Source organism: Thunnus albacares, chromosome 15, assembly GCF_914725855.1.
Source record: "Thunnus albacares chromosome 15, fThuAlb1.1, whole genome shotgun sequence".
Classification (NCBI taxonomy): Eukaryota; Metazoa; Chordata; class Actinopteri; order Scombriformes; family Scombridae; genus Thunnus; species Thunnus albacares.
The window spans coordinates 17,614,803-17,642,023 of NC_058120.1; the positions used below are offsets into that span (position 1 = coordinate 17,614,803).

Consider the following 27,221-nt stretch of genomic DNA (forward strand, 5'->3'; position numbering starts at 1 on the left):
CTTCGTAATATGTGACAATCCAGCTCCACAGCCTCCTCCACTGCCTCTCTCATGCCGTCTCCTGCATCCTCATCTCGTCATTTCTCCTTCTGCTGCGCTTCTTTGCCTCCTCTGTCATTTTCCTTCATTTTCTCCTCCTCCTTCGTTTTATTTTCATTCGTCATCTTCGACATGTTCTTCACGTGAAGTCCGACAACTTGCAGAGCCCGTGGATGCCGAGTCAAATCAAAAGGACAGGCAAATGCTCTATCGGGGAATAAGAGAAGGAAACACGCAGGTTTGCATCTTACACTGAGTGCCTTGGCTTGAAGGGAGCAACAGTATGGATCTGTCATTCATGGCTGCGCAGGTAAGTCATTTTTCCTCCAAATTGCGCACAAATTTTTGGCTCTTCTGAACTTTTTTATTTAGACATTTTGTCAATTGATTTCATGGGCGTGGCAGGTCAACAAGTTCATGTGAGCTTTGACAATTCATATCTATTTATCAAGATAATTAGTATCATATCTTTAGTTTCCCTATCTGGAAAATCAATGCATATTCCCATAATATCGCTAAAGGGACTTAAACGGAGTTGAGGTAGCCTGCACTCTTGGTACTTTTTGTTCCTATTGTCAATATTTTGGTGAACAGTTTTCACGTGCATTATTATTGCTAATGAGCTTATAATTACCGAAACAAAATTGATTACAGATTAGGTTAGAATCTAGAGCAAAGATAGTGATTCATAAAAGGAAGCATAACTTTAACTGCACAGCATGCATTTCCTATTATTCCCCTCATAATTGAATTTAGTGTATGTGTTTACCCCAATAAATGCCACTACCAAAGACCTTGTGGCATATGTGCATTCTCTAGTGATTTGCATAACAATATATTTTTTTAATATGTTACACTCAATTGATTTTAGCTTCACAGCGAACAACATGTGATATTGTGCATCTGTTGTGGACATGTGCAAATGTTGTATCCTTCCTGCCCTCCCCTCTCTCAGTGTCTGGCTTCTTATGGTTTGTCTGGTGCCATCTACTTTGGCATTTTCTGTGCAGCTGCTTTTAGAGCATTCATGGCATTATCTCTGCTGCCAAATTACCGTTTTGCAGGCCAGACTAAGCCAAGGGCTCCCAAATCGTATTAAATTAAGGACCCCTAAATAGAAATGCATTGGAGCGTGGCCCCATCTGAGAATACAGTTTTTTTGTTCAATATGACTTGATTGAATGATACTGTAACAGTGACGAGGATGAAACTGATCATCAACAATGTCAGCATTACTCATTATCTTATTGTGCAAACTTTTAGTAAGTAACTAATCAAAATCAGTCCATTTATTCACCTTATATTGACAAGAAATGTTGTCAATCTGCTCACGTCTTTCTTAAAAAACTTAACAATTACAGCAGCTGATAACAGCGTGGTGAAAGAGGCAGAATCCTGCGAGTCGTGAGGAGTTACTCATATTCACAACTGGGAATGGTTGGATGCCACAGTGTTTGAAACCACTTAGCTGGAGCAGTGGGGACTTTTGTGCCTATGTAGTATATTTCTTCTGCCTTCGCTATGTGTGTAGGTGCACGGCTATATAAAAGATATACACACTGCCAGTAAAGCTGGAGGACAGCAGTTGGCTTTACTGGAAGCAGTTGTGAGACTGTGAAAACTGTACTGGACAACAGATTTAACAATAGGGATTATAGATCAGAAGAAGTGAGATACCCCATACAAGCAAGAGATCATATTTGTTGTAAAAGAAAAAAAAAAACAATTAATACAGTAACAAGGACTCTGGATTTATATTGATATTAGTATAGACTAACTGTCCAATTAGTTACAAAGTATCACCAGTGCAAAAATTGACACAACACAATAATTAATCTAGTAAATATACATGTAACATCAGCATCCACCAGATTAAATTTGGCTGTGGCTGAGAGGTAGAGCAGGTCGTCCATTAATCGCAAGATTGGCGGTTCAATCCCCAGCTCCTCCAGTACGCATGTTAAAGTGTCCTTGGACAAGATACTGAACCCCAAATTGCTCCTGAAGGCTGTGCCATCGGTGTGTGAAAGTGTGTGTGAATGATTAGAAACTCCTCTTGATGAGCAGGTTGGCACCTTGCAATGGCAGCCTCTGCCATCAGTGTATGAATGTGTGTGTGTGTGCATGAACGTTGGCATGTAGTGTAAAGTGCTTTGAGTGGTTGGAAGACTAGAAAGGCATTATATAGATGCAGTCCATTTGACATTCACATGAATACATAAGTTACCCAAACAGTAAATCAACAGCCTATTAGCCTCAGATAGCTACAGTATTATAATGGCTAACTTAGCTGTCAACTGTTTGCAGAAAAATACAATTCTTACCAAATTACAAATCAACAATCACAAAACAGTTATAATAAAAAAAATACCTACAGATAATACTCCAACAAGGGCCTTTGGGGAATAGATAAAAGATGCCTGTCAATATTTGGTTGGTCACAGATGTGACAAAAGGCTGAATGTAACAATGTCAGTTAAACTGCTATAAATTGTCCAAGTGAAAGTAAGAAAACCTCATTCAAAATTCCATCGACATTAGTTATAATGTAAATAATTAAAAATACAGCCTTCAGCCTTTCTCAACAGTATCTCATATTGTTTACTCCACACGATTCAACAAGAATGGTGATTGAAAAAAAACCCCACAATCTAATATTGTTGTCTATTCAATATTTCTGCATTTACATGGCCTCTTTGAGCCTTAGACCATCAGGGGTTAAATGTCACTGCTTGACAGACATGCTGAGACCCTGGGCAAGTCATGGGTATGGATATTCTTAGACAGCAGACATTACAGCTAAAAGCTGAAAAAACATCAGAAGATTGTGTTGGTGAGTTTTATGAATATGAAGGAAACCAAATTCCAAATACTTGAGTATTTGTGCTCGTAAATTTTAATGGAAGATGTAGTTTTTTGTGTGCTCACAAAACATTTGTTTAACGTTTTTCCTAGGAAGACAGATGAGTTACAGAGGCTAGCTCATGACTTCGGCTCTCCAGGGGTTGCTATTAGCAACAGAACACTCAACTTAAACCAACTGCCAGTTGCAAAGTAATGTTAAGGGGGACGTCGATTTATCGACAATTTATCGTGCACATTTCCAGGTCTATATTTATAGTCTGGTGCTCTACTGAAAAAGTCCTTATTTAACTTATACTGGCCCTTTATGCAGCCCCTCATTTCAGCCTCTGTTTGAAACAAGCTGTTTTAGCTCCTGTCTCTTTAAGGCCCCTCTCCTGAGCCTCCGAGCTAACAAAACAGTAGTAGTTCTTTAGTTGAAATAGAAACTTCTCATAAACATTTATACATGTTTGAGCCCATATGCGAGTGGTCAATGCGAACAACCCATAAAACAATCTTAGCAACAACTTTAGGAATACACGGCCGTGTGTGGTCATGCACAAACAATTTGATGTCATCACAAGGAGGAAGTAGAGGTAACATTGCAACAAAGCATTCAGAGCAGGTTGAAGCCCTGGCTTTTGACTTTCATTGAGCATGTTTATATACGTTCAACTCAAGTTGTGAACCTTTGACTATGTTTAACATATTTTTATACTGCTATTTCAGATGTATAACAGAAAATTACAAAAGCATGATATGTCCCCTTTAACAGATCTGGTGAAAGATGAGGTTGACAACAATGTAGTAATTTCCTTGTTGGTGCAAGTCATAACCTGGGTTAAATAAGGCTCTGTTTTACTTCCAGTTCCCCGCGACCTCATACCTTATACTTATTCCCTGCATTTTCCCAGCATTTACGCATCTTCTCAGGAATGCAAGTTTTTTTTTAGATAGGTAATGACTAATTTCTAAATCTGATTTTACTGAGGTGAAATTTGTTTCAGTGCCCTGAGTCACTCTGTAATGGTGACTGTGAATGAAGTCAGGCAAATGTCCCTGGAGTTCTGACGACTGACTTCACAATGGATGATTTTTTGCCCATCCATCTCGGTGTAGCTCTGCTGTCTGCAAATCATTGGACCTTTGCCATCACTTTGTCTCTAAAAAGATGACGGATGCTGCCATAATGTTCTCTCCTAAAGACAGAGAAAGTTTTTAAAGAACTCCAACTCAGTGGAGCTAGTTAGTGATTTCCTCCCTGTTGGATAGGATGAAGAATGAGGAGTTGGGAGGATGTCTTTAATACTGTATATTGTGAGAACACATGAAACTCATTAACAATGTAAATCTTTCAGAATGTCCTAAACTAAGATTTGCATTTAGCAAAAGCTTATCCAGCAAGACAAGGAAATGCTTTGTCTGTATAATTATTATACAGAATACCAGTTTAGGCTGGTAACATAAAGGGGCATTGTTTCACTGTATTTGTCCCTCCTCCTTTTTTGTTGAAATGTTTTTGTACGATATCACAGAAACATGCTAAATAGCTCTCTGCAGAACAACGTGTGTGCTTTTGTGTTTGGTGAATGATTTGCATTTGGCAGCGATGCCTCACTGGTTAGAAATGAAAAGGGCATACTTCATTAGGTTGAAAGTGGTGGCATCCTCAAGCATTACAAAACATGGATTAATAGGTGACAATCACAGTGAAGCTTTTGAATACTAAGTTGAGGGCAATGAGGCAATTTGTTCTTTATATTTTCAAATAGACTGAATTGAGAAATGTTTCAGTGTTCAGACCAACTAATGTGATGGTTAATCATGTACATCTTTGTACCTTGTGCAGGCTGTGACTGTAGAAATAATTAAAATGGCAGATGCTAAGGCATTAAAATGAGTCTTCTCTGGTTACTAACTGATGGTGAGTTGATGTGTTGTAGACATGCTCCAGAGCCATCCTGGGCATTTTGCCAGTCTCAGACTTGCTTCAGCTGACGGATCAACCACACAGAGCAGCAAAACCCTTAAGGCTCTGTCTATCCAGTACACGATGACCCACTGGCCTCTGCCTTTTACTCATTTTTGCACGTGCATGCACACACAGGCCTCTTTTAAGAATGTACTTAAGGCAACATTGATCCCCACATTTAAGAATAAAGGCACCGGATGAATGTTAGTCCAGCACTCTATATGTTTATTCCCTTTACTTTAAAATGTTGTCATTACTTACATCACTGGACACTTAAAGGGCAATGTTGGTCTGTTTCTATAATCTCACCTCAGATGTTTTGTCTTTTCATGACAGGCCATCAACATCTATCATTACTCATTCACTTATTCAGTGAAGATGTGGCTGTGAGCCATTCTACCCGACAGGGTTGTCCATCTCTCCTCATGTTACAGAGAGCAGACAAGAGTGAAAGGATGAGGATGGAGGGAGTGGCTGACAGCCTCAACATAAACAGAGCCATCTGTATTTACCCATAGCAACAGGCTCCTCAGACCAGATTCAGACAGCATTGGGAAATACTCTTTGGGTTACTTTGGTGCCAAACAATAGGACTATACAATAAGTTACAGAGTCAGTACAATTTAAATAGATGATAGATTGATTTAAGGTTAGTAGATGTTTCTGTGGCAAATTGTTGAGACATAATACAGTCAGCTCCACATGCTTCTGTCAGGTTACATGTACAGCAAAAATGTTTTTGTTCCCTTATTCTTAGAATTATGAACTTTGTCTTTATTAAGGAGTGCAGATGGTCAAAATAAAACATTTGAACCAAATAAACATGTAATATAAGTGACTTATGAGGGAAGACAGACTGAATGGAAAGATTTGTTTGTGCACCTCCCCTGATGTGAAGCCAGATATGGAAATGCGAGTTGAAGAGTTCACAGATGGGATTATTTTCCTATTAGATACCCTTTTCAAAAGAGCAGCCACCATAAGGCCTATATCAAGACCATCTTTGTTCTCAATTACATAAAAACAACTATCTCACTGTGCATTCTTCACACACAGACTGTCCCCTTTAAAAAATAAGTCTCATGGTCTCTTTAGTGGAGGCTTATTTGAAGAATGTAATAATGGTACACCAGCCTTTTCATCTCGAGAAGTTCATTTCCCCCCAGGTCTTTTGTCTGCTTTTTCAGCAGTTGCTTTTTTTTTATACAAAGCTGTAGTCTTGAGATAGAGAAAACTTGCAACAGCCCCAAATTTCAGTCTGCTGCTACTCAGTGATCCTGTGATGTTGTAAACACAGAGAGAATAATCACCTCAAACCGATTAGAAGGAGCTGTATACACAAGAAAAATCAATGTTTTAAATACAGTAGATGAAAAGCAAGTCAATCTGTCTTTCTTAGTTCTATTTTCTATTTTTAGCAGCTTTCTAAGAAGAGTCATTTGAGGACTTGAAGCCTTTTCATTCCAGCGTCTTTCGTACTTTGTGCTTTTACCTGCAAATTTGGCTTGTTCTTTCAAAATGAAAAAAAAAACAAATCAAAATAATATTGACAGAAAAATGTTAACAATCAAACCATGATTAAATTAGTTTTGTGTGTTTATCTTTGTGTGTACAATAATGACTTCACAAATAGTGACTTCACACAGCTAGCAGTGACATTCGAGGACATTTATAGGCTGCAGATGGGCAGCAAGCAATATCAAAAAGTAGACGCTGTTAATGAGGAAAACATACCGAAAACTTTAAGGTGTAACCCTGCTCGACACATCTCCATTAACAGATGAGGTTGAAGGAGAGGTCAGGCTCTTCACAGCAGGGCCACTTCATAGTTTATTCTCAGGATCATGTTGAAAGAACAGAGAATACACAGGAGGCAGGAGCATTCAGAACAAACACAATGTGCTCCATTTTGGTAGGAGGTTTGCTTTGGCTGAGTGATTTTTATGTTGCCGCACCCATAATCAAACAAAACACTCATTAAAAAATAACGGTTTGTGTTTCCTGGCTGTTACTGATGGTGGACAGCCTTGCTGCCGCTGCAGGTGGTCGAGTTAAAGGGGCAGCCGCAAGGTTCAGTCTCTTCCTGTAAAAGCAAGAAATTTTATGCTCTTTATGGGAACAATTGACTAACCATGAGGAAAGGTCTACTTTTCACTGATCACTCCTGGAGCAGGTGCCAAACAGTCTTGCAGTCAAATTGAGTGTTTGCTAAACCCCTTTCCTGAACAGCAAATGTTCAATCAAAGCTTAGCAACTGCTGTCAGGCTTTGGATTATATAAAGAGTCTGGGAGGTAGTTTCTTTTTTTTACCCTCTCCAAAAACCAAAATATCAATCCAAAATGTAAAGAATGGTTTAAACAGTGTTTGTCTTCTGAGGTAAACCGCAAATGTTAGCATGTCTGGTTAACTAGCTTACAATTAATAAAAATAACAACAACAACGACAACAAACAGCTACAGAAGCAGCAACCCAGCATTACTTCCAAGTCTAGAGGGTTAGGGTTGGGTTTTATACTATATTATTTTGTGGGGTTACAGGTTACATTTAAAAAGTTCCATTGATGGCTAGAACATCCACTGTGGAGTATATCCCCACTCTGCAGAGGCTTTGGGGACATTTACACTGCGAAATCCCCAGCCAATCCAAGTCAATCCAGTCAACGTCAGTAGCCTATTTTCTTGAAACATTAAAAGTAAAAACATACAGGTTTGAAAATAGAAATAAATTTGTAAGCTACAGTAGAAGCCAAACAAATTAAGCAGCCTGATCTTGCATTTTTCCTTCTCATACTTATAGGACTAACTTGCTTTACTCTTCAAAACCACAACAACTTGTTTCTTCATTTCCATGTCTTCTATGTGGTCATAAACTGGTGATGATGCTGTGACTTTTCATCTGGGACATGCGGCTAATAATATCATGCACTGTATGTAGCCATCAAGTGCATAATTAAAGACACCTTTTCAAATATTCTCATTAAAAAAAGAATCAGAACAGTTGTCAACCAATCATGAAAGAAAAATCTGTCTTAATTAGCTAGCTAGCTAGCTACAGCAGATAAATCTGCTAGAGACAGCAAAATAAAAACCGACGGCTGCTGGCTAGAAATGAGCCTGGTTTTGTCTATTTCTGTCTGAAATCAAGGACCCATTGTTTCTAAAATTACCAACATTTTTGAATGGCAAATCTGCCACATTGACAGATAGCAACAGTAACTAAGGGGCGGGACTTAGCAAAGTCTGTTACTGGGCAACACTGGAGACAGTTGACAAAACCCAGTGATTGATGAAAATAATGCAACTCGGCTGCCACATTATACTGTAGTTCATACAGTAATTTCCCAGTGTCTCTATGCTATTTTATCTTACATGTTTGCAATGCAGACACAAACATCTCCCAGCTGTTTTGCACCTGAAATGAGTAATTGCATATTGAAAGAAGTCCTGGGGAGAATGAAAGGGAGACTTAATGGGCTGTAAGAGAGAAGTATGAAGTAATAACGTCATTCCCTGATAGACCTAACCCCCTAACTGCATGATGCTTCCTATATAACTGTGCCTCTGATATTCAGCAAGTATGAATTATGTATTCCTATATAAATAATCTATTCTCCACCCATCCTAAGATAATTTCAAAGCAGCTTCATCCCTTGTATTGATATGTCTCAGAATAAAATAGAGCTATGATTTGGGGTAAAACTATGATGATTACTGCTGCATCCTGCTCATTGTGAAAAATCTCCACGCTGACGTTTCTGCCATTAAAGCACATGTTAAATGCAAATGTGAATTCAGCTTATGAGCAATTCTTTTGATGAAAAGGAAACACAGGTGGAAACATGTTAAACAGTTGATGGCTGCTTTTCTTTGGTGAAGTCTGGAGAAATGCTGAATGGTAGCAGCTGATTACACACTATTTGAGGAAGAAACAGAGATGAATTATGATTGTAGTTAAACAACACCGCGGTTGCTGTAATTTATCGAGATCATTATGCATTTTTTTGGAATCATTAGTATGCTAAACATAAAGAAATAAAACTATAGAAGTGTGTTATGTCGTGAGTCTCCAGCATAGCTTTTCTAGTTTGCCGAAAGAGGTCGATTAAAATGTTTTCATCCCTGGGTGCAATTTCAGTAAATTACCCAAGTGAGTCCAAACAGAAAGTGTGATGGAGGAATTATTTGTTGCTGGTTTGAATACAATTTCTTACAGACATAATTTTAGATTTGATTATTTTTTGATTGTATTTCGCTTTTGGACAAAAGGATTTCATGCAAACACAATTTATGTGTCACTTTTCAACTCTTTAGGGGGTTTAAAAACCTGGTGACTTCAAACAAAGCCATTATAAGAATACCAACAGCAAAACCTGCTTTTGATTTGATCTGTTTCACTGGGGCTCGCTCTTTGAGTCTGACCTTGGGTTTGTTCAGAGAAAAGCTGCCCTGAAGCCACTGATAGTGGGCAGACAGGTCTTTCTTTTTTTCCCTCTCCCTCAACACTTGTTCAATCTGCAAAAGGAGCTGAGGTTATATTGCACATATATACCTTTACTGCCCAAGAAATACTGTTGCCCTAAGAGAGAAATCTGTCTTTAGTTCAATGCAGCATTTAAGGTTTCAGTGACAGTCTCAGCATGTAGTTACAACCCCCTGACAACTGTATCAATACAATCCTGGATTATGTGAAATGTTTCCTCTATTAGAACTCAAGTCTGATAGCTCATTTGTGTCATATGCATCTAATCATTTAGGCTACAAATGGACTAGTTTCAATTTCCCTGCTGATGTGCTTCTCAAAAGGTAATTTACATCCCTCCTCTCTATTGAACAATAGTGTGTTGCTATTGTTGTATGCGCGTAGCTACTTGATATTTTACATCATCAGATTTATAGCAACTGTTTTCGTCAGGTCTCAGTTAATGCTCCACAGCTCTTATGATGTTTTATATAAAGCAAATCTGACTGTGACCTTCTCATTTCGGGTGCATGCAACTTTTATGTCCAGATGATGAATCAGGCACTTACAGTACAGCCAGTTGTATTACATATGGAAATCATTTGGAATGCCCGCTGGTATGCATGAGTGGTGGTGAAGTACACTAACTTTGATTTTTCTTAAAATGTTGAATTTTTTATGACGCCTACACAGAGTTGTGAATCAATTCACAGCTAAAGCTTGAAGCTTTTCTTTGCAGATTGCTGTGATGTGTTTGAGCTAAATACCATAACGTTGTGCTCACTGTTTCAGTCCTATTGCACCAGTATATGCAATGTGGATCTGTCTGTCTTGTATCATTATGTTTCTCTGTTGCTGCTGTATTTCACGCTTCTACCCCTGAGCTATTACAGGGGACTTAACATTACAGTATTTTAAGCTTTCTCCATGTTGCAACTTGTAGTGCAATACAACATTTTGGTATGTACGTCCATTTGGGCTAACAGCTACTCTGTAAGCATTACACAGCCCGCAAAGGGTCGAAGCTCTGTGGGATTACTATTTACCCATCCATGTGTAAAAAAAAACCCCATTCAAGCCCTTGTATCTTTTAGATGCAATGATATCGTTTATTGCTGCAATTACTAATCAAAGAGTGTGTACACACTTTAATTTATTAATTTCACACCCCAGATTCTTGTTTGGTTTTATGTGATGCTGCCACACACATTCAAAGACAAGCCTCTGTATTCTTTCAACAACCTCATCACTCCCTGTCACATATATCCATCTCGGAGTGTGAAAGACACTGAAATCTATTTATTGAGCAGTGATTCATGGACAGAAGGCCCAGAATAATAAATCCAAAGCCTTCAAATGCAACTGTGTGTGTGTTTTCTTCATCATCATTTTTATTTGCAATGGAATAATTCACATATGATTTGGCTGTTGTGTACATGTGTTTGATTACAATATCCACAAACAAACATGTCTTTTCTTGACGCCTCATACACACAGTTACACAAACGCATGCACAGACACATACTGTAACATTTATATTAATTCAAGATTGAGGGCATGCAGAGTGAGAGAGTACTGCTGAACTGTTACAGTATCTGAAACACTGTACAGTAACTAGGCCAACATGGCATACGCGTGACAAATCCATAACACCCCCACCCGCCTTATCTTCCTTCCCACAGGGAAATATGTACAGTAACCATTCACAAATGCTGACGCCAACCTGCAGCAGTATACGCTGTAGTGTAGCAGCAGTGACATACTAATTTAATTTTACAGCTGTTGCTTTGTTATGCTGTTGGCAGTTTACACATATTGTAGAAACAGAAGAGTCCATCATGGCCTCAACAAACATGTTTTTTTGTTAGCCATGTAGGTGGTGGTGAGAACATCCTCTGTCAGTAATTGAATTATATATTTTAGGTTAGTTTCGGTGTGTGAAAAATACATACTACAAGATCCTCCAGCTGTTTCACCACAGTATATTAAATCAGGTACTTGTGACATACATCATCTTGTGATGCACCGGGACACATCAGTGATGTTACAATGGTACAGTGAAACCCAGAAAACATAAACACCACAGAGATGACCGGTGCTGTGTCTCAGTTCAATAACTGTATACAGTCTACTAAATACTAATTATCATAGCATACTGTTTATGCCGTTTGTACACAAGAATCTTGGACCTTTTTGTTGCATACAAGCAGGAACATATGTCATATACCCTGACAGAAAAAGCGACAAATTTGCAAATGAATTTTTTCCAGAGATTGAATACTTTTGTTTGTTTTCCAAGATCGTTCTTGAACTGTCTCACCTCCACTACTGCCTCTCATTCATTTCAGCATCGCATTATGTGGGGGAAAAAAAAAAAAAAAAAAAAAAATCAAGCAGTTTTTAGCATGCGATACTGACTTTTAAGTAGGCTATACTTAATTTAGTCTCCTTTTTCCCACAACTTCTTATCTTTAACAGGAGGGGACAATTAATTATGTTTCTCCATGAGACAGTGTGACAGCAGCAGGCAGGCTATTACACAAGAGACACACAGAACAAGGGGAAAATAATTGTAAGGGCTCTTTATATGTAAAAATAGAGTTAGAAAAAAAAACAAACAATACACGAATGGAGGCTCTGAGGAATTGCAATGTTTAATGCTTAATTTATACTTGACAGTAACAGTGGTGGTTCAGAAGGGTTTGCAGAGCTGGCTGAGGGCTGCAGAGCAAGTCGGCACGCACTGTGCACAATGAGAAAGTCAGCAAAGATTTGATTGGTTGATCAGAAAGTGAGATAGGACCCTGATTAATACTACTCACATCTACTGTGGTGATATAGTATGTTCCACACACACACACACACACACACATAATTATAACCGTTAAAAAGAAGTTAGTGGGAGAAGTTTGCTGCATAATTTATTCTTGCATCAAAGTTTGTGTTTTTCCGACTTCTGGTTGTCCAACTATATCTTCAATAAACAATTTCAAATATTTGCACAGAGCGGAGGAGCAATCACGTTATTTATGTCTGCATACCGTTTGTGCGTTCTTGTGTGAATGTTTACCTACACATGTATGTGCAATTGAGAGCGAGAGAAATTCCTTCCATCTGGCTATCGTCTCTGACCAACTCCTGCTACCGTTCAGTTACATTTCCCAGTGGAGTCATCCCACAGTAAGACAAAACGCTGTAAGTGGCTCTGGATAAGGACATGTGCCAGATGCTTTGTATAAATGCAAACGTAAACATATCATGGTTTGCAAGGAATGCAGAGTACTTTAGCTCTGGAATACAGAAATAAGTGAGACAGAATATTAAAGGACAGAGCAGCAGAGATATGTGAATACAAATGATCCAGTTGAAAGAAGCTGATAAAGATGTAGCAGATGCTGTTATGCAGAGTGATTTAAAATTGCTAGCTGTAGAAGTGTGATCACACATTACATGCAACCCATAGGTAGGTGCAAGTAACATCTATTAACAGTAAAATGAGTGATATGAAAAATATAGAAAATAAGAGCCAAAAAGGGATTTGAGAACAAGAACAGTGAGTAGATTTGATACTGGATATTATTCAGAGGGGAGAGGGTGACATGAGGTGCTATACTTCTAGAGGTGGTGGGTTTTCATCATCGTACATGAAAACTCTGATGAGGAGTGACTCTGCTGTTCTGAAGTCATTGCAGCCTCGGGGAGCCAGGAGGGAAAAGATTTGAGACCAATGATGACAAGGTCAGAGCAGTGAGAGCTAAAAGAGATGGTGTAGTGGGGTCTGGCATCCAGTGCTGAACCATTACCTGGAGGTTTTGGCTTCTCAGTCTTGTAGGGTTTGGAATTTGTTTGAAAGAGTTAAGTGGAATAAGTGATGAAGATTAAGTGAGTTTGAAGAAGCTGATGTCAAGGCAACCTGCAGGTTTCTTGCTACCATTTTGTTAATATTGTAGATACTTTTCCCTGTGTATTGTGATCCACTATTTAGCAAGACATAAATTTTACTTTTAGCTCTTTACCAACATTGTGTTTACACTAACAGAGCTAAATGTAATTGATACCTTCCAACAGTAGCTGGTCTTCTTTGCCAACTCCAAACCAAAGGAAGTGTATATCAATGAGATGCTGAAAATAGTCTGCAGAGCACATATCAGTATTAGCACTATAAAGCACTGTTACAGTAGATATATTCCTCCTCTGCCTCTGTAACTGTAACAGTGGATTAGTCCCCTCAAGCAGGCAGCCTCTCCCTGTGCTGCAGCTTGCTTTTGATGCTGTTGGAAATATGCATCTGTAAGCGACACAGATTTGAAAACTGTTTTAATTGATGATCTTTATCCATTCCATTAGTGTTGATCAATGTTAATCCAGAATTGAAATTATAAAAATGTGATGGTTTAATAGCAAAAATTAGAGATTTAGTTGATGGTTTAGCTTAAATGAGAGCTTTTCATCTCCAGAATGGCTGCACCTAGGAGCGATTTGCACGACATCACCATTTGTCATGATCATTATCTCTGCTAATGATTATTTACAAATGGCAGCGGTCTAAAGAATGTATACACATGAGCAGGACAGAGTGGCATCATGAATCACAGAGCTATAGAGTGGCCCTGAGGAAAAGCTACTCGTCATCTCTTAGATATTGGTGAAGGCAATTTTATTGCCCTCCTCTTTGCACTTCAGAGATCAAAGGGGATTGGGGTCTTTCTGCTTGCTCTGTATATTAAGAGTGGGTGCAAAGCAGGGACCCCCCCGCCCTACCGCACCCTGATCTAAGTCTTACATGAGTGGAGATTCAATTAAGGGCTTCCATCTCTTCTCCTGAAATTTCTCTGTATTGCACAGTGAATGAGCAGGCATGGATGGAGCCGTAGGAGCGGCTGACGCCAGCAACAGATACACCAAAAATGTGGCCATTTTTTGCCCCTCTAAGACAGCTTTCTGACACACACACACAGAGACACACATGCACACACCTTAGGAAAAGCTCCCCAAATACTGTATCTTCAATCACAATCTTATTACATAACACTAGTCTGCCAGCTGCCTGTATCTATGACAGTTTTACTGTTTTTATCACTCTGTAAAGCACTTTGAATTGCTTCTGTATGATATTGTGCTCTACAAATAAACTTAACTAACTTGATTTATTACACACTATAATTTTATTTTTAGATTTTGACAATATGTGCTAATAGAATTAAGTCCCCTTGCTAGCAATGCTAAGGAAGCAACTTTGGCAAGATAAAGCACACTGCATTCATGTATTGCTATTTTTGTTTGTGCACTGTTGCCACCTGTTCATCAGTGGAATGAAGTATGAAACCATCAGTGCTCATGCATGTGCATCCTTGTGTGCATGCACAAGAGCCAACAAAACAGAGACTGATGAAAACATAGTGGTCAAAAACTCTACAGGGCACCTTTAAAAGGCTGGTTAGTTGATTTGCTAAGTCATTGGTTTGATTTTGTGACGTTCACTGTTTGCATGTGTCCATATGGTTTTAATATGTAGGTAGCTTTTAAAATCCAAGACCTTTAAGACAAAAACTGGCTCAAGGAAGGCCAAACAGCAAAGACTACTTTATGTTCTTGTGATGCAATTCCTGGTTTCTTCCTTTTATATACCATATTTAATATTTTATCAATTAACTAAAAAAAATGGGCAAAGACTATTCATGAGTTTTAACTTAAAAACAGGAGAGTTTTACTTAATTAAAAGAAACAGATCAATTAAATGATTAGCTGATTGAAAGAAAATTAATCAGCAACTATTTTGATAATCAAATAATTGTTTTAATGATTTTCAAGCAAAAACACTTTCTCATGAGTCCATTTGCTGTTCTTTGTCATATATAACAGTGAATTGAATATCTGAAGGGTTTTGGACTGTTAATCAGACAAAACAAGCAAATTGAAAATATCAATGTGGCCTCCAAGAAATAGTGAGACATGACTTCAAACAACCCATATACCACAGAGCCAAAAAGGTGGAAACTAGAGAAGGAACAGAAACCAACTGTCTGCTAGCAGCTTATATTGTGTAACAGGCAATCAGCGCATGTGAGCTGAATCCTCCTGATGACCTGCAGGTGACGTTGTCCACAGGCTCGTTAAAATCAACCTTTTCCACAGCAGACGTTTGACATGTCATAGCAGGAAAAGTACAGGTGTAGATGACTTTATGATGGCTGCATTCCCTTTAGGTTTTCCAGCTCTAGCTTAGTGTTGTTTGTAGAATCCCAAATGGAGCTGAGCCATCGTTAATGTTATCCGTTACACCTGTGCCTCTCCTGCTGACAAGTAAAAATCTCTTCCATGTAAAAAGTCAGTTTACTTACATAATTGTTTGTGTGTGTACTGGCACAAGCGGGAGCCCATTTGAGAGTCCCTCCACTGGGGCCCATCTTAGCTGCATGTAGCAGCAGCAGCCACTGACTCTAAACATGAACAAGGTGGCACGTGACTCCACTGGGTGTGTTTCAATTGAAATTGCTCACAATGTAAAATACATGAGGAGGCTCTGCATGGAGATTTTGACGTGGTGTGCGATATTCTACAGCGAGAAATCTCCGTTGCTATAGGCATGACGTGTTCTTTGGTGTAATCTGTACCATAAAACACATGCTGCACATAATCCAGTTTATGAATATTTAAAATATCTGCTCCAATGAATGATTAATGACCTTTGGCATTGGGGAAAAAGCAGTTTTCTGTAAATTTTGAGAACCATCTCAATATGATGATGATGTGAATAATTGATTAATCATGTTCAGAAGTGCCAAAATAAAAAAGAAATGTATTTTAGTGCTGGGTTTTGGTAATGTTAGATGAGCATTTTTATGATTAATTAACCTCTGATATAAGTTTCTTTTACTAATAAAGCCACCAAAAAATGTGTTATATATCACTTCTTGACACTTTTGCAATGCATATGCATGTATTAAGTAGGTAACCAAATGATAAACAGCATAAATTACTGTCCTTTACATTTCAGGTTTTTTAGCACCAACATTAAATGTAGTCACTCACTGTCCTGCATTTTTCTCCTGCTGAACTGAAATAAAAAACTGTCTCAACAAATACAATCACACAGACACACATGAGGCTGAGAAATGTAAGACGCAGGTTTTTTAAGACTTTTTGGATAGCACACTGAAAAAACTAAATAATTGATTTTAAGAGTATAAGTGTGCTGTGTCAATAATAATAAATAAACCATGAATAGAATTTCTGCAGCGTAATCTTAAAGCCTAGGGATGTATTTGCCACAATAATCATCTAAATAGTAAGACTGTATTCTTGTGGAAAAGATTTAATATTGCTGAGATTTTTAGTTCCTTGTTTAGGGGAGCAAAGGCAAGTTCAGTCAGTGCAGTATCCGGAAGATTAAAGAAGTAAATCCTGACTTCACATCAGAAGTCTTTTAACGTTCCAGTTACTTCTTATCCTCCTCTGTGCTTTGTTTTAGGCGCCACTGGCAGTTGTCATGTTAGGGTTTCTGTCTTTATTCCTGTGTGGACTGAGTCTTTCCAGCATAGGGAGTCACAGACCAATGCGCTGCAGACTCAGACATACAGCTACACATGTCAGGAGTCAGACACTGTTGGGAGAATTTAATATTGAGAGCTTCCCGGATGTCAGACACACTCACATGCACACAGCCTCTGTCCTGTTGTCTCTCTTTCTCTCTTTCTCATCGTTTCAAATTCTTGTACGTGTGATCATCTGGCACTGCATCTCAGTTCTCATCTGGCAGGAATAACAAATCCCTTTTTGTTTCTGGTGGATTTTAATGTTTCATAACTGATTTATTTAGTTTCACACAGTAATTCAAGGCATCATGCAACTGCAAATTAGCAGCATATATATATATTTGCGAACATTCCTTATTTCCTCTCTCATCAAGATAAGTCTTTACTCTTTTACTTGTAGTGTTCGTACTGCTATGAGTGCAGGTCATGCCTTATTTATGTACAACAAAGTCAAATACAGCATTAAGGAAAAAAACATGAAGGCGATACATTTATCATTCACAGTATCAAAAAAAGTAATAAACTTTCTCCTGTGCTGCAGAATTTCCATTGAGCTGACAGATTGAACCAAGGTGTCAAGTGAGGATCACTTGGACTACACTTGTTCTATTGAGTTGTAAGATTTATTAAAAAATGCTGCTGGGCTGCTGAGACAGGGGAAATCAATGAAAGCAGAGCTGTAAATCTGAAAAGCAGGAACCAGGCTTGAAACTAGAGGTCTCACCACTTCTGTGCGGGTGAACAAGCTTCCTTAAAACCTCCGTAAATCTCCCTCCAGATTTATGGCAAGACTACAGGCCAATATGCTACATTATAGTATGGCACAGAGCAAATCTATTGTTTTCACAAGTGGCTGCTGTTGTGCAGAAGGCTACTCTGCTTTCTGATACTTTCACACAGCAGAGATTACTCCTCTGACTTTTTTCAATACAATGATCCCATTTTATTTATTTCCCTGATCTATGGTGTCCTGTACTACATGTGCAGTATGTTTTAGATAACACACCCTGTCAAAAAGTGACATTATTCGTTATTCCCCTGTGGGAAATTTAGGGTTATGTACAATTAAAACTTATGTAAGATAGAAGGTGTGGAATTTTCCTTCACTAAAAAGGTAAAACTAAGCAGGGGAATCAAAATGACATGATAATTAAACCCAAAAGTTGTAACGTTACAAAAAGAGGTTTGATGTTTCAGGAGAAGATGTAGTAAGAAGAAAGTGTTTTTTACTTTTTTTTTTTTCAACCAAAAGTAGCTGAATTTGCAACTTTGTTAATCGGGAGAAGTAGCTTAAGAATAATGTTTGGTTTTGTAAGTTTGTCTAACCCTTCTGTGACACTTTTTTACAATGTGCAATCACTCCCTATAGTGCACTATATTTACTGTTTGCCATTTTATTTGAGTGTCTGAATGCTGAGTGTGAGATATACACTTTATATAGTGCCCCCAAAAATGAAAAAATCATGAATACTACTTTGCTAACAAACCCACAGTACAATGTGTAAAATAACTAGTCAGTGATAATGTAAAATAACAATGATTCATAATGGCCAAAATCTCCATTTATTGCTCACTACACAGTAAACTACTAAGTCTCCATTTTAGAGAGTAGTAAATGAGTTGATGCAGGAGTGATTTTGAACATAACCCAGGTGTATGCACACCAAGTAGTAAGGTAGACACCAGCCGAGTGTGGTATGCATCAATTTTTCAAAAAGCAAAAAAAAAAAACAAGTCTACACATTAATTAAATATAACATATTTTGTGATACTGCACCATTTTGGGGTTAACAGGTATAAGATATTTTCTCTACACACTTGAGCCAAGTGCCAGGTAAACACTCAGGCACATAGATTTCTTTTTTAGATATTATTTAGATATTATTATTATTATTGTTATATCATTGAGATTTCCATGGCTTAGCTGTTGTAAGTTTTTTACCCATTGAACTTGTTGTGATTGTCATGCAGTAAATGCAGTATTTTCGATGCATGCACACGCAAGCTTGATTTGATGTTTTAATCTATATGGCGATACACACCTGTGGCAGGCAGGGTGGTGATTGAGAATTGAGGCATGAACTCATTAAAGAAACAAGTCACATCTGTGTGTGTGTGTGCGTTTTAATAGACGCCGCTAGATGAGCCGCTGTTCACTGCTTTCAGCTGACAGACAAAAGCTCTGTTTGGTTGAAGATGAGTTTTTAAGGGTGATGTGTGCCATGATACAGGCATCTTTTAAAATCCCAGATGAGTGTGACTGTTGTGCAAATGTACTGTGTTTGTCACCCAATTGTCACGTAATGTCATCAAAATACTAAGCCTCAACACCTATCGCACACCTACACAGGTATTTTCACTTATATTGCCTGATTAGTTCTCTTCTCAAGACTGTGTGGGCAAGTACAGGACAGACTGTGTTTGACTGACAACCACTTCACTTTCTCCTTAGTTATGTTACTTCTATTAGGCTCAGACCAATGACTTCTTTATCATTTATTGGTGCACAGATTTTGGTGACATTATGTAATGCCCTGGATCCACACAAACATCAACCTGAGAAATAGAAAAGTAAAAAATTAATCTATTTTATTGGTTTTATTACATTTTCATCATCTTAATTTCGCATGTGCATTAGTCTCTAATTGTTTTACTGTTCACATTTGTACTGTCTTGTTATCAGCTTGTCAGTCATCTGTAAAGCGCTAATAGCACTAACCTGTATTAAAGGTACTATACAAATAAAGTGTGATTGATTGATAATTAGTCAACTGAAAACACTCGTGTGGGTGTGCAGGGCAATAATGAAAGCAAAAAAAAAGCAAGGTATAACACAACAGAGGCCCTTCAGTGTTACCATGATAAGGATTGTAATCGTGATCACACCAATAAAGATGTGAGTAATACAATATTTTGCTTCTATTGGGAATCATTTGCCTTAAATAATCCCTTTTTAGTGCAATAGATAAATAGAAAACAGCATCACATCTGTCCGTCCTGGGAGAGGGATCCCTCCTCTGTTGCTCTTCCTGAGGTTTCTTCCATTTTATTCCCCTGTTAAAGGGATTTTTAGGGAGTTTTTCCTTATTTGAATTGAGGGTCTAAGGACAGAGGATGTTGTATTGCTGTGCAGATGTCAAAGCCACCTGAGGCAAATTTGTGATTTGTGATATTGGGCTATACAAATAAAATTGATTTGACTTGACAATTAAAAAAATCTTTGAAATTCTGTTGTAGTTCAGAAAAAAAAAGAAAAGGGTGCTCAAAAATGTTTGTTTTTTTAGCATGCATGAGCTATAGTTCACTTCCCAGTCCATGATACCATCGAGCTCACTAGACAGCTCATTTAAAGAGCACTGACAAAGAAGCCAAAACAGCCAAACTGACAGTTATTATTACTGTTGTGCAATGCTGCAAAGACTCGTTAGTATGATTTATAAACAAAAGACTGTGACGACAGATGGAAAACTTGCAAACTGACAAACTTGAAGCCCCAAGATGCATTGTGAGAATGGTAACCGTCCGGGCAGTCTTGCAGTTAACAGAGCAGAGAAGTTTGTGACAGTTGAGAAAATCAACAGCTGTGTGTTTTCATTGACAGTGTGTGAGATGCCAAGCACAAAGTCCATTGTTTACACCACAGGGGTCTGTCTCTGTGCCTGTTTGTTCTCATCAATAGACCACAAAGTTTGTTCTCCACAAGGACACAAGTATCGACTTTGTTTTCAGAGTGACCTCATATTATCGCTGAGTGCAGAAAAACGACTTGTTCTGTCTGATTCTGTTCTAATACTCATGCTTGAGAGCCTTTTGTGGTTCGGTATGTTTTGGTTTCCCTCTCTATCCAATAACATTCATTTGGGTTTTGCTTGTTTGCTCCAAAGCCATTTCACTGAGCGCTTATTGGTGGTGGCTACATCCCACAGGAGGTAATTACAGTCCATTCTATTTCGCAATTACTGTGATCATCCGTGTAGGATGGCACAGCTCTAGGAACAGCTGGGACGAATAAATCAAAGCTGTGGGAGCAGCGCAGGTGGAATCGTACAGTGAAGGGAACTACGCTGTATCATCTACCATCGATCAGGGTTTTTCTGAGAGGAGTGCTGCACAGGTCTCGCCATCACTCAGAACCAAGCAGGCGTGGAATATGCAAAGTCAGGAGATTTCTCTTGTTTTGTTTATTGGAAGGAAGTTATTTTCCGGATAATATCACACAGCAGAGTGAAACAGTTGTTTAGCTTTAATCACATTCATTTTGCTCATCGTTTAAAATATCAAATCCACTTCAGAAATTGAATATGTAACCATCAATTGATACTTTTAAAGGGTTAGTTCACAAAAAAGCAAGGCAAAGATTAAAGGGAAATTCCAGTTTATTTCAACCTGATGTATTTTCCATATATGTGGCCATTGTGGCTCTATGGGTCATGCTAACTTTGCTCTCACCAGCTCCGTTGCAAAGATTCTGGGAAACAAGGATTCGCACAAAAAACGTTTTTCTGGGCAAGCTGACCGAGCCTCCTACAGGTTTCCAAATGAGCATGATTTTTACATGAATCTTGTAGCAGCCATTATGGCAAACTGCATAGGGATCTAAAGTATATCCGGGGAAACTTGTTTATGTGTGAGGCTGTTGATAACTAGAGACTTGCATATTGTAATACCTCGCATAATGTTATGTGATGTAAATGGGTTTTTTTCTTACTGTATGGAGAGCTAACCATTCGGACGACAACGTTGATAAGCGCTGCAAACGTTAGTTGCATCACCGGGATCACCCACATCTATGGATACTTCTAGATTTTCAGAGTCTGGCAGGTTCCACTCTGCAGGGTGGTTAGGTTAGCTGGCAAGTTGCCCCAGATGTAGATCCCTATGCAGTTAACCATAATGGCTTCTACAGGTGGCTAGTTTCTGTGTTTACTTTTGCTCTGACTCATAGAGAAACATTGGAAACAATTCATTTAAAAATCACGCTCATTTAGAAAGCTGTAGGAAGCTCAGCAGCTTCCCCCAATACACATTGTTTTGAATCTGTAACTGAGCTGGCAAGAGCAAAGTTAGCATCAGAGCCACAATGGCCAAATAGGTTGAAATAAACTGGAATTTCCCTTTTTAAGTTAAATTGGTTAGCATGCAGAATTAAAATCTCTTGAATTTCAAATTTGCTATATCCTGTTTTGTAATACAGACAAGTAACAAGCAAAAAACTTTTCTGTTGATACCTTCAGGACCCTGCACACTGAGAAGCAAGGGTCCTGTGTTTGTTACTCCTCCTCTATTACAAAATTATAGAGAAAGTAAATGTAAACCTCAAAAAACTATTTCTTACCCTGAGTGTGAACCAGTTTACCAAATCTAAGTACTTAAAAAACAATTTCATAAGACTAGATGGGAAATGAGACCACTTTCACATTTCTTCTTTAAGAATTTAGCGTTTAAGATGTGTTCTTCTGATTCTAACACACTTCCTGAAATTTAGTATCGCACTTTCTGTCTGGATATGCTTGTTGAAGCCATTTAGCTGGTAGTTTACCACTGTGCTGGAGAGGTGAATGTGTACGTTTTCAGGAAACTTTGGTCAGCAGTATGACGTTATTAGTGAAGTTGCTCATCCATATATGTCAACAAGCATGGGTTTCCTGGCAGCAATGCTTAGGGGATGACCCTCATTGCCCACTTAAGTGCTCAGATGCTTTGGGATGCTCCTTCTCGAGGTCTCTATTTCCCTCTTCCATTAGTGCTTAACCGCTTACTGCTCTAATCTCATGTGCATGATTCACATGGGAATTGTGGTCTTGGAGAATAGATAGAGAAACAGTCCCATGAAAAATGATGATACGCTGACGTGTAATCGAAACACCTATGAACATGTAGGCACAGCATCTCTGCCAAAAATAGTAAACCTGGGCAATCAAATATTTAGATTCAGGCCTACTACTGGAATATTTTTGCACACACTCCCAGTATCTGCTTCATTTTATTCGGTACACTTCCCCATTTATGCAAACAGCTCACTCCTGTGGACAATGAGTTTCTTATAAATAAAACATAAATATAAAGAATGCAGACAGGGTTGAGAGCTTCCGTTATCATCCGACGTTAGATTAAGCGAGATGCGGTTTTGAATGCTGTATGAGGTTTTCAACATTGTGTTTTTTTTTTGTTTTTTTTTAAAGAAAAAAGACAAAATCAAATCAGCATGTTGATGAAAGTGGTCAGAGGAGCTCCTGCAAAGTCAAAGCTGGAGCAAAAAAATACTGCTGAGATTCAAATAACAAAACTGATTTTTGCACCCAAGTTCCACATTAAGATCAACAAAGAGACAAAATGGTATTACTGTCAACATCTGAAGAGTTTGCTCTATGACTTTTTTCTACAGGAGTTTAGAACTGAAGGTAATATTAAATATGAATATTTTGTTCCTGTTATTTAGCTTTTTTTCCCTCATGTTAGTTAAATTATGTATTGTCTCATTCACATACAGGCCCACATGGACTTCTAGGACACCAAAAATACCACTGCAGTGGTGAAATATCTGTCAGACAAGAACGTAACATCTTACATATAACATTACAATGCAGGGCAACAAAGAACTTTTCCTGTCCTGAAGAAATGAAGAAAAATTTTACTGAAAAATGCAGCCCTTAAATAATTGTATAAAGAGCAATAAAACATGGAATGGACTTCATCTTCAATCTCACATCAATCACAGACTATACTAAATATATTTAGGGACACATTTGTAGACATAGTGCTGTTGACAATCGAAAGCAACATTTATTTTATTTTTTACTTTTGCATGGTTGACTCCTTTTTTAAGGTTACTCCACATACATTTGCCTCAGGATTTAAATGATTCTTCTTGACAGGGTGATGATGTTTAAATAACATAGTATATCAGTGAGATGTATGTTTACACTCCAGCTTACAGGTATGTTTTATGAGCTGGGATCTGCTCCTGATAGAGGAATAAATATTATAAAGGATGAAAGGTACATATAGTGATGCTGTAGTAGAAGGAATCAGCAGTTATAGTGACAGTGAGTGGGGGGCTGGGAGACCCAGGTTGCTGGACTTCATACATGCCTGTCTGCCTCCATCATGCTCATGTGAACAGCAGGCGCTTCACAGGATGTGTCATGTCATTATTCACCACCAGGGGCCAATGAACGGAGAGCAGCAGAATGCTTTCTAAACAGTGTTTCCCCCCTGTGCGAGGGAAGACCTTAAATATGTGTGTGTGTGTGTGTACGTGTGTGTGTGTGTGTGTGTGTTAATGTCTTTGTGCATTAGCCTGTGTGTACATGAGAGAGAGGGCGAGTGAGTGGGAGTGTGAGAGAGAGCGAAGGTGAGCAAATGAGCAAGCAAGAGAGAATTTCTGTGTATGTGAATGCTCAACATCCCTCCAAGGTATTTTTAGCATTGTTTTTCAACATCTTCAGCAGAGTCTGTTTTCCAGTCTGAGTATGGTACGGGTCTCTCGTGCATTTCTCAATCATACACCCTGCTATGGAGACACACACGCACACACACACACACACACACACACACAAGAGCATTGAGTTGCCTCTGCTCTAATGGCAAACCTTTACAGGGCTCTGATTGTCCAAAGCAATAAATCATTTTCACTTGCTACATCTGAAATATTAATTCCATGTTAATCAAGCACTACTTCCTAAATACACACACATGCAAAGATACACACACACACACACACACACACACACACACACATACACACTCAACAATGTGCGAGACAGAGTGGGACCCAGCATGCCTGTGTGGGAAACCTTGTAACAATTACCTCTCATTTCTTTTAATATAGCACTCAGACTTGCGAATGTATGACCAAAAGCAACAAATATGGTATGCTGTGATTGTCAGGAAAGGCAAGATTGTGCTTGGTGGTTTCACTCAATGCACCAGGAATGTAAATTGTTGCTTTTTTAGCAAACCAATGCTGTCAAAAACAGTCACACTCTACTTCCCAAATGAAAAGCAATACCTGAAGGTACTGTGTGGAGTTTTTGACCACTAGAAGCAATATGGAGCAATGGCTTTATGAGTGGTTCCCTGCTTTTTTGTTTGTATTGTAGGACACAATGGTGCACGCTTGTGGGGAACACAATACACATTCCTGCTACCATTTTACCGTACAGTAACATGTAAAGAAGCATAGCAATGTGCTTGCAAAACCAAAGATAAAAGAGATTGCTAGCTACTATACTTAGACATAAACAATGCAGTATTTATAATAGTTTTAAAAAATCATCTTTGCAAATATTTTATGAGGACGGAAATGCATTCAACATGTTTGTTAAACCTCAGAGATACACAACACATTTTGGTGATTAACACTAAATGTAAATTGCTGTTTGTTTACAAGAAAACTCCCCAAGACACATTTTAAAGCTTCTGTAATTAATATTTTTACATTAACATCAGCTACAATGGACTACATGTGAAAGGTGTTGCTCAAAGTGATGAACCAACAAAGAATTATCGCCCTACTCTTCATTTCTCCTCAGCTTTATGGAACTGTACAGGCTATCATCTTTCAGCTCATTGTTTTGGATTTACTGCCAGCAACTTCAGCTCACTACTCTCATCAGTGTCATTTTCAGCCATAGCACGCAACTGTCATGTCACCTAACAGACCGACAAAGTTAGTGACTAGCTGTTGAACATAGTGGAGCATCTTGCTGCTAAAGAGCCACATATTTCTCTCAGGAGTTGGTGGGAAACAAAAAGGAAGAGTGAATATTGGACTTGTGTTACACTTACAGGTGGCCAGAAACATAACTTCAAATGAATGAGCTACTTCTCCTTGTCTGTTATAAGAAACTGTTTGCTAACATGTTACATGCCATATATTATGTAATGCAGGTTTAAGCTAGTACAGAAGCCAGTGATAGGAAAAGCAAAACCTGATTCAATCACGATGTGAAATATATTTTCTCTCTTGAAATATATATATTTTTTCTCCTCTCCTGCTAGATCCCAGTTATGACGGGAGCTTTCATGGACTCCTCGCCCAATGACGACTACAGCGGCGAGCACTCGCTCTTCAACTCCTCGGCCAGCGTCCACGCTGCTGCCTCGGCTGCATCGGTACACGGCCAGCAGGATGAGTCGCAGTCCATGTCCAGTGATGCCATCTGGCTCTGGATCGCCATCATCGCCACTATTGGAAACATTGTTGTGGTGGGCATTGTCTACGCCTGCACTTTCTGATGAACATATGCTTACGGAGACAAACACACACACGCACACGTCCTGCTTTTTCTGGATCTCTGGACCCCCAAGTAAAGCCATGCTTTGTAGACAGAAACATATACTCCCTCTCTATGTCTCTCTCTCTCTTTCTCTGTCTCTCTCTCGCTCGGCTTTTGGATCAGTTTTGGCTCCCGAGGGTGTGGAAGTCGTGATACTAGACAATGACATATAGAGTACTATATTTCTTCATCAGAAGGAAAAACTGTGACTTGGCTGCAGTTGTCGGCACCAAGTGATTTTGGATTCTACAACAGAAAGTTTGAGAGGAAGCTTTTGTGTGTAACAGCTCTTTAGTTAAAAACAGAAACAACAGATCTGCTCTGTCAACCAAGAATCAAAGGAACTTCTTTTTTTTTCAGCTTAAGTTTGTTTCCGTGTTTCTCCTCAGACAACACCCTCACTTGTAATGCAGAGATGAAAATAGAGATTAAATGGGGTTTAAGAGTCAGGTCAATCCAGGCCATTTTAAACATTCACCAGATTGCTGCCAAGTAATTTAGGGCAGTGCTGTTTAATTAAGTGACTGAACAGAGATGGTGAATGTTAAAACATTTAGAAAGCACTGGGATTATTTTCATGTCAGGCAGCCCTGAGGCCCAGGACGTGAGAGCTCATTTAAGGACTAATTTCTGGATGAAACATAGTGTGGACACTGATCAGATGTTGTTTTTTTTGTTTTTTTAACAATTTTACTGGCAGGAAACAGAGAATATGACACTGACTGAGCTGCACACTGAAAATCTCATAAAAATGACAGAATGACCTTATGATTAGACTTTGTGTTAAACTAAGTCAGCCCCTTTGAAATGAATGGTGTTTTTGTCAAATACCGACAGTAATATCTACCAGGGATTATAATGAAATCTAATTGTATTGTCATGGTTTGTTCATTTATGTTAAGATATATCATCAGATGTTAACAAAATAGAATTAGAAGCACAAATTGAATCGCAAGATGACGTAGCCTACTTTGCTTATTGCACCTAATTATTTTTGTAGTTGTTTATTAAAGGAAAATTCTTAAAGGAAGTACAGATTGAGAAATGCTTTTCTTCATCACTCAGCATGAATGCTGTCAGAAGCTGGTATA

General features: G+C 38.5%; 1 protein-coding gene across 2 annotated transcripts; it reads left to right on the forward strand.

Moving 5' to 3' along the window:
* Window positions 1–27,221, forward strand: LOC122997763 (uncharacterized protein C14orf132). 2 transcript variants are annotated; one of them, XM_044373960.1, is made up of 2 exons: window positions 1–349; window positions 25,853–27,221. In XM_044373960.1, exons 1-2 carry the CDS (start codon window positions 323–325, stop codon window positions 26,087–26,089), a joined length of 264 nt encoding a protein of 87 aa, XP_044229895.1. In that variant the 5' UTR covers window positions 1–322; the 3' UTR covers window positions 26,090–27,221. The 2 variants fall into 2 exon arrangements, 1 of the variants encoding a protein (XP_044229895.1); XR_006407269.1 differs by lacking the exon at window positions 1–349 and adding an exon at window positions 19,030–19,745 and having other exon boundaries at window positions 25,853–25,938.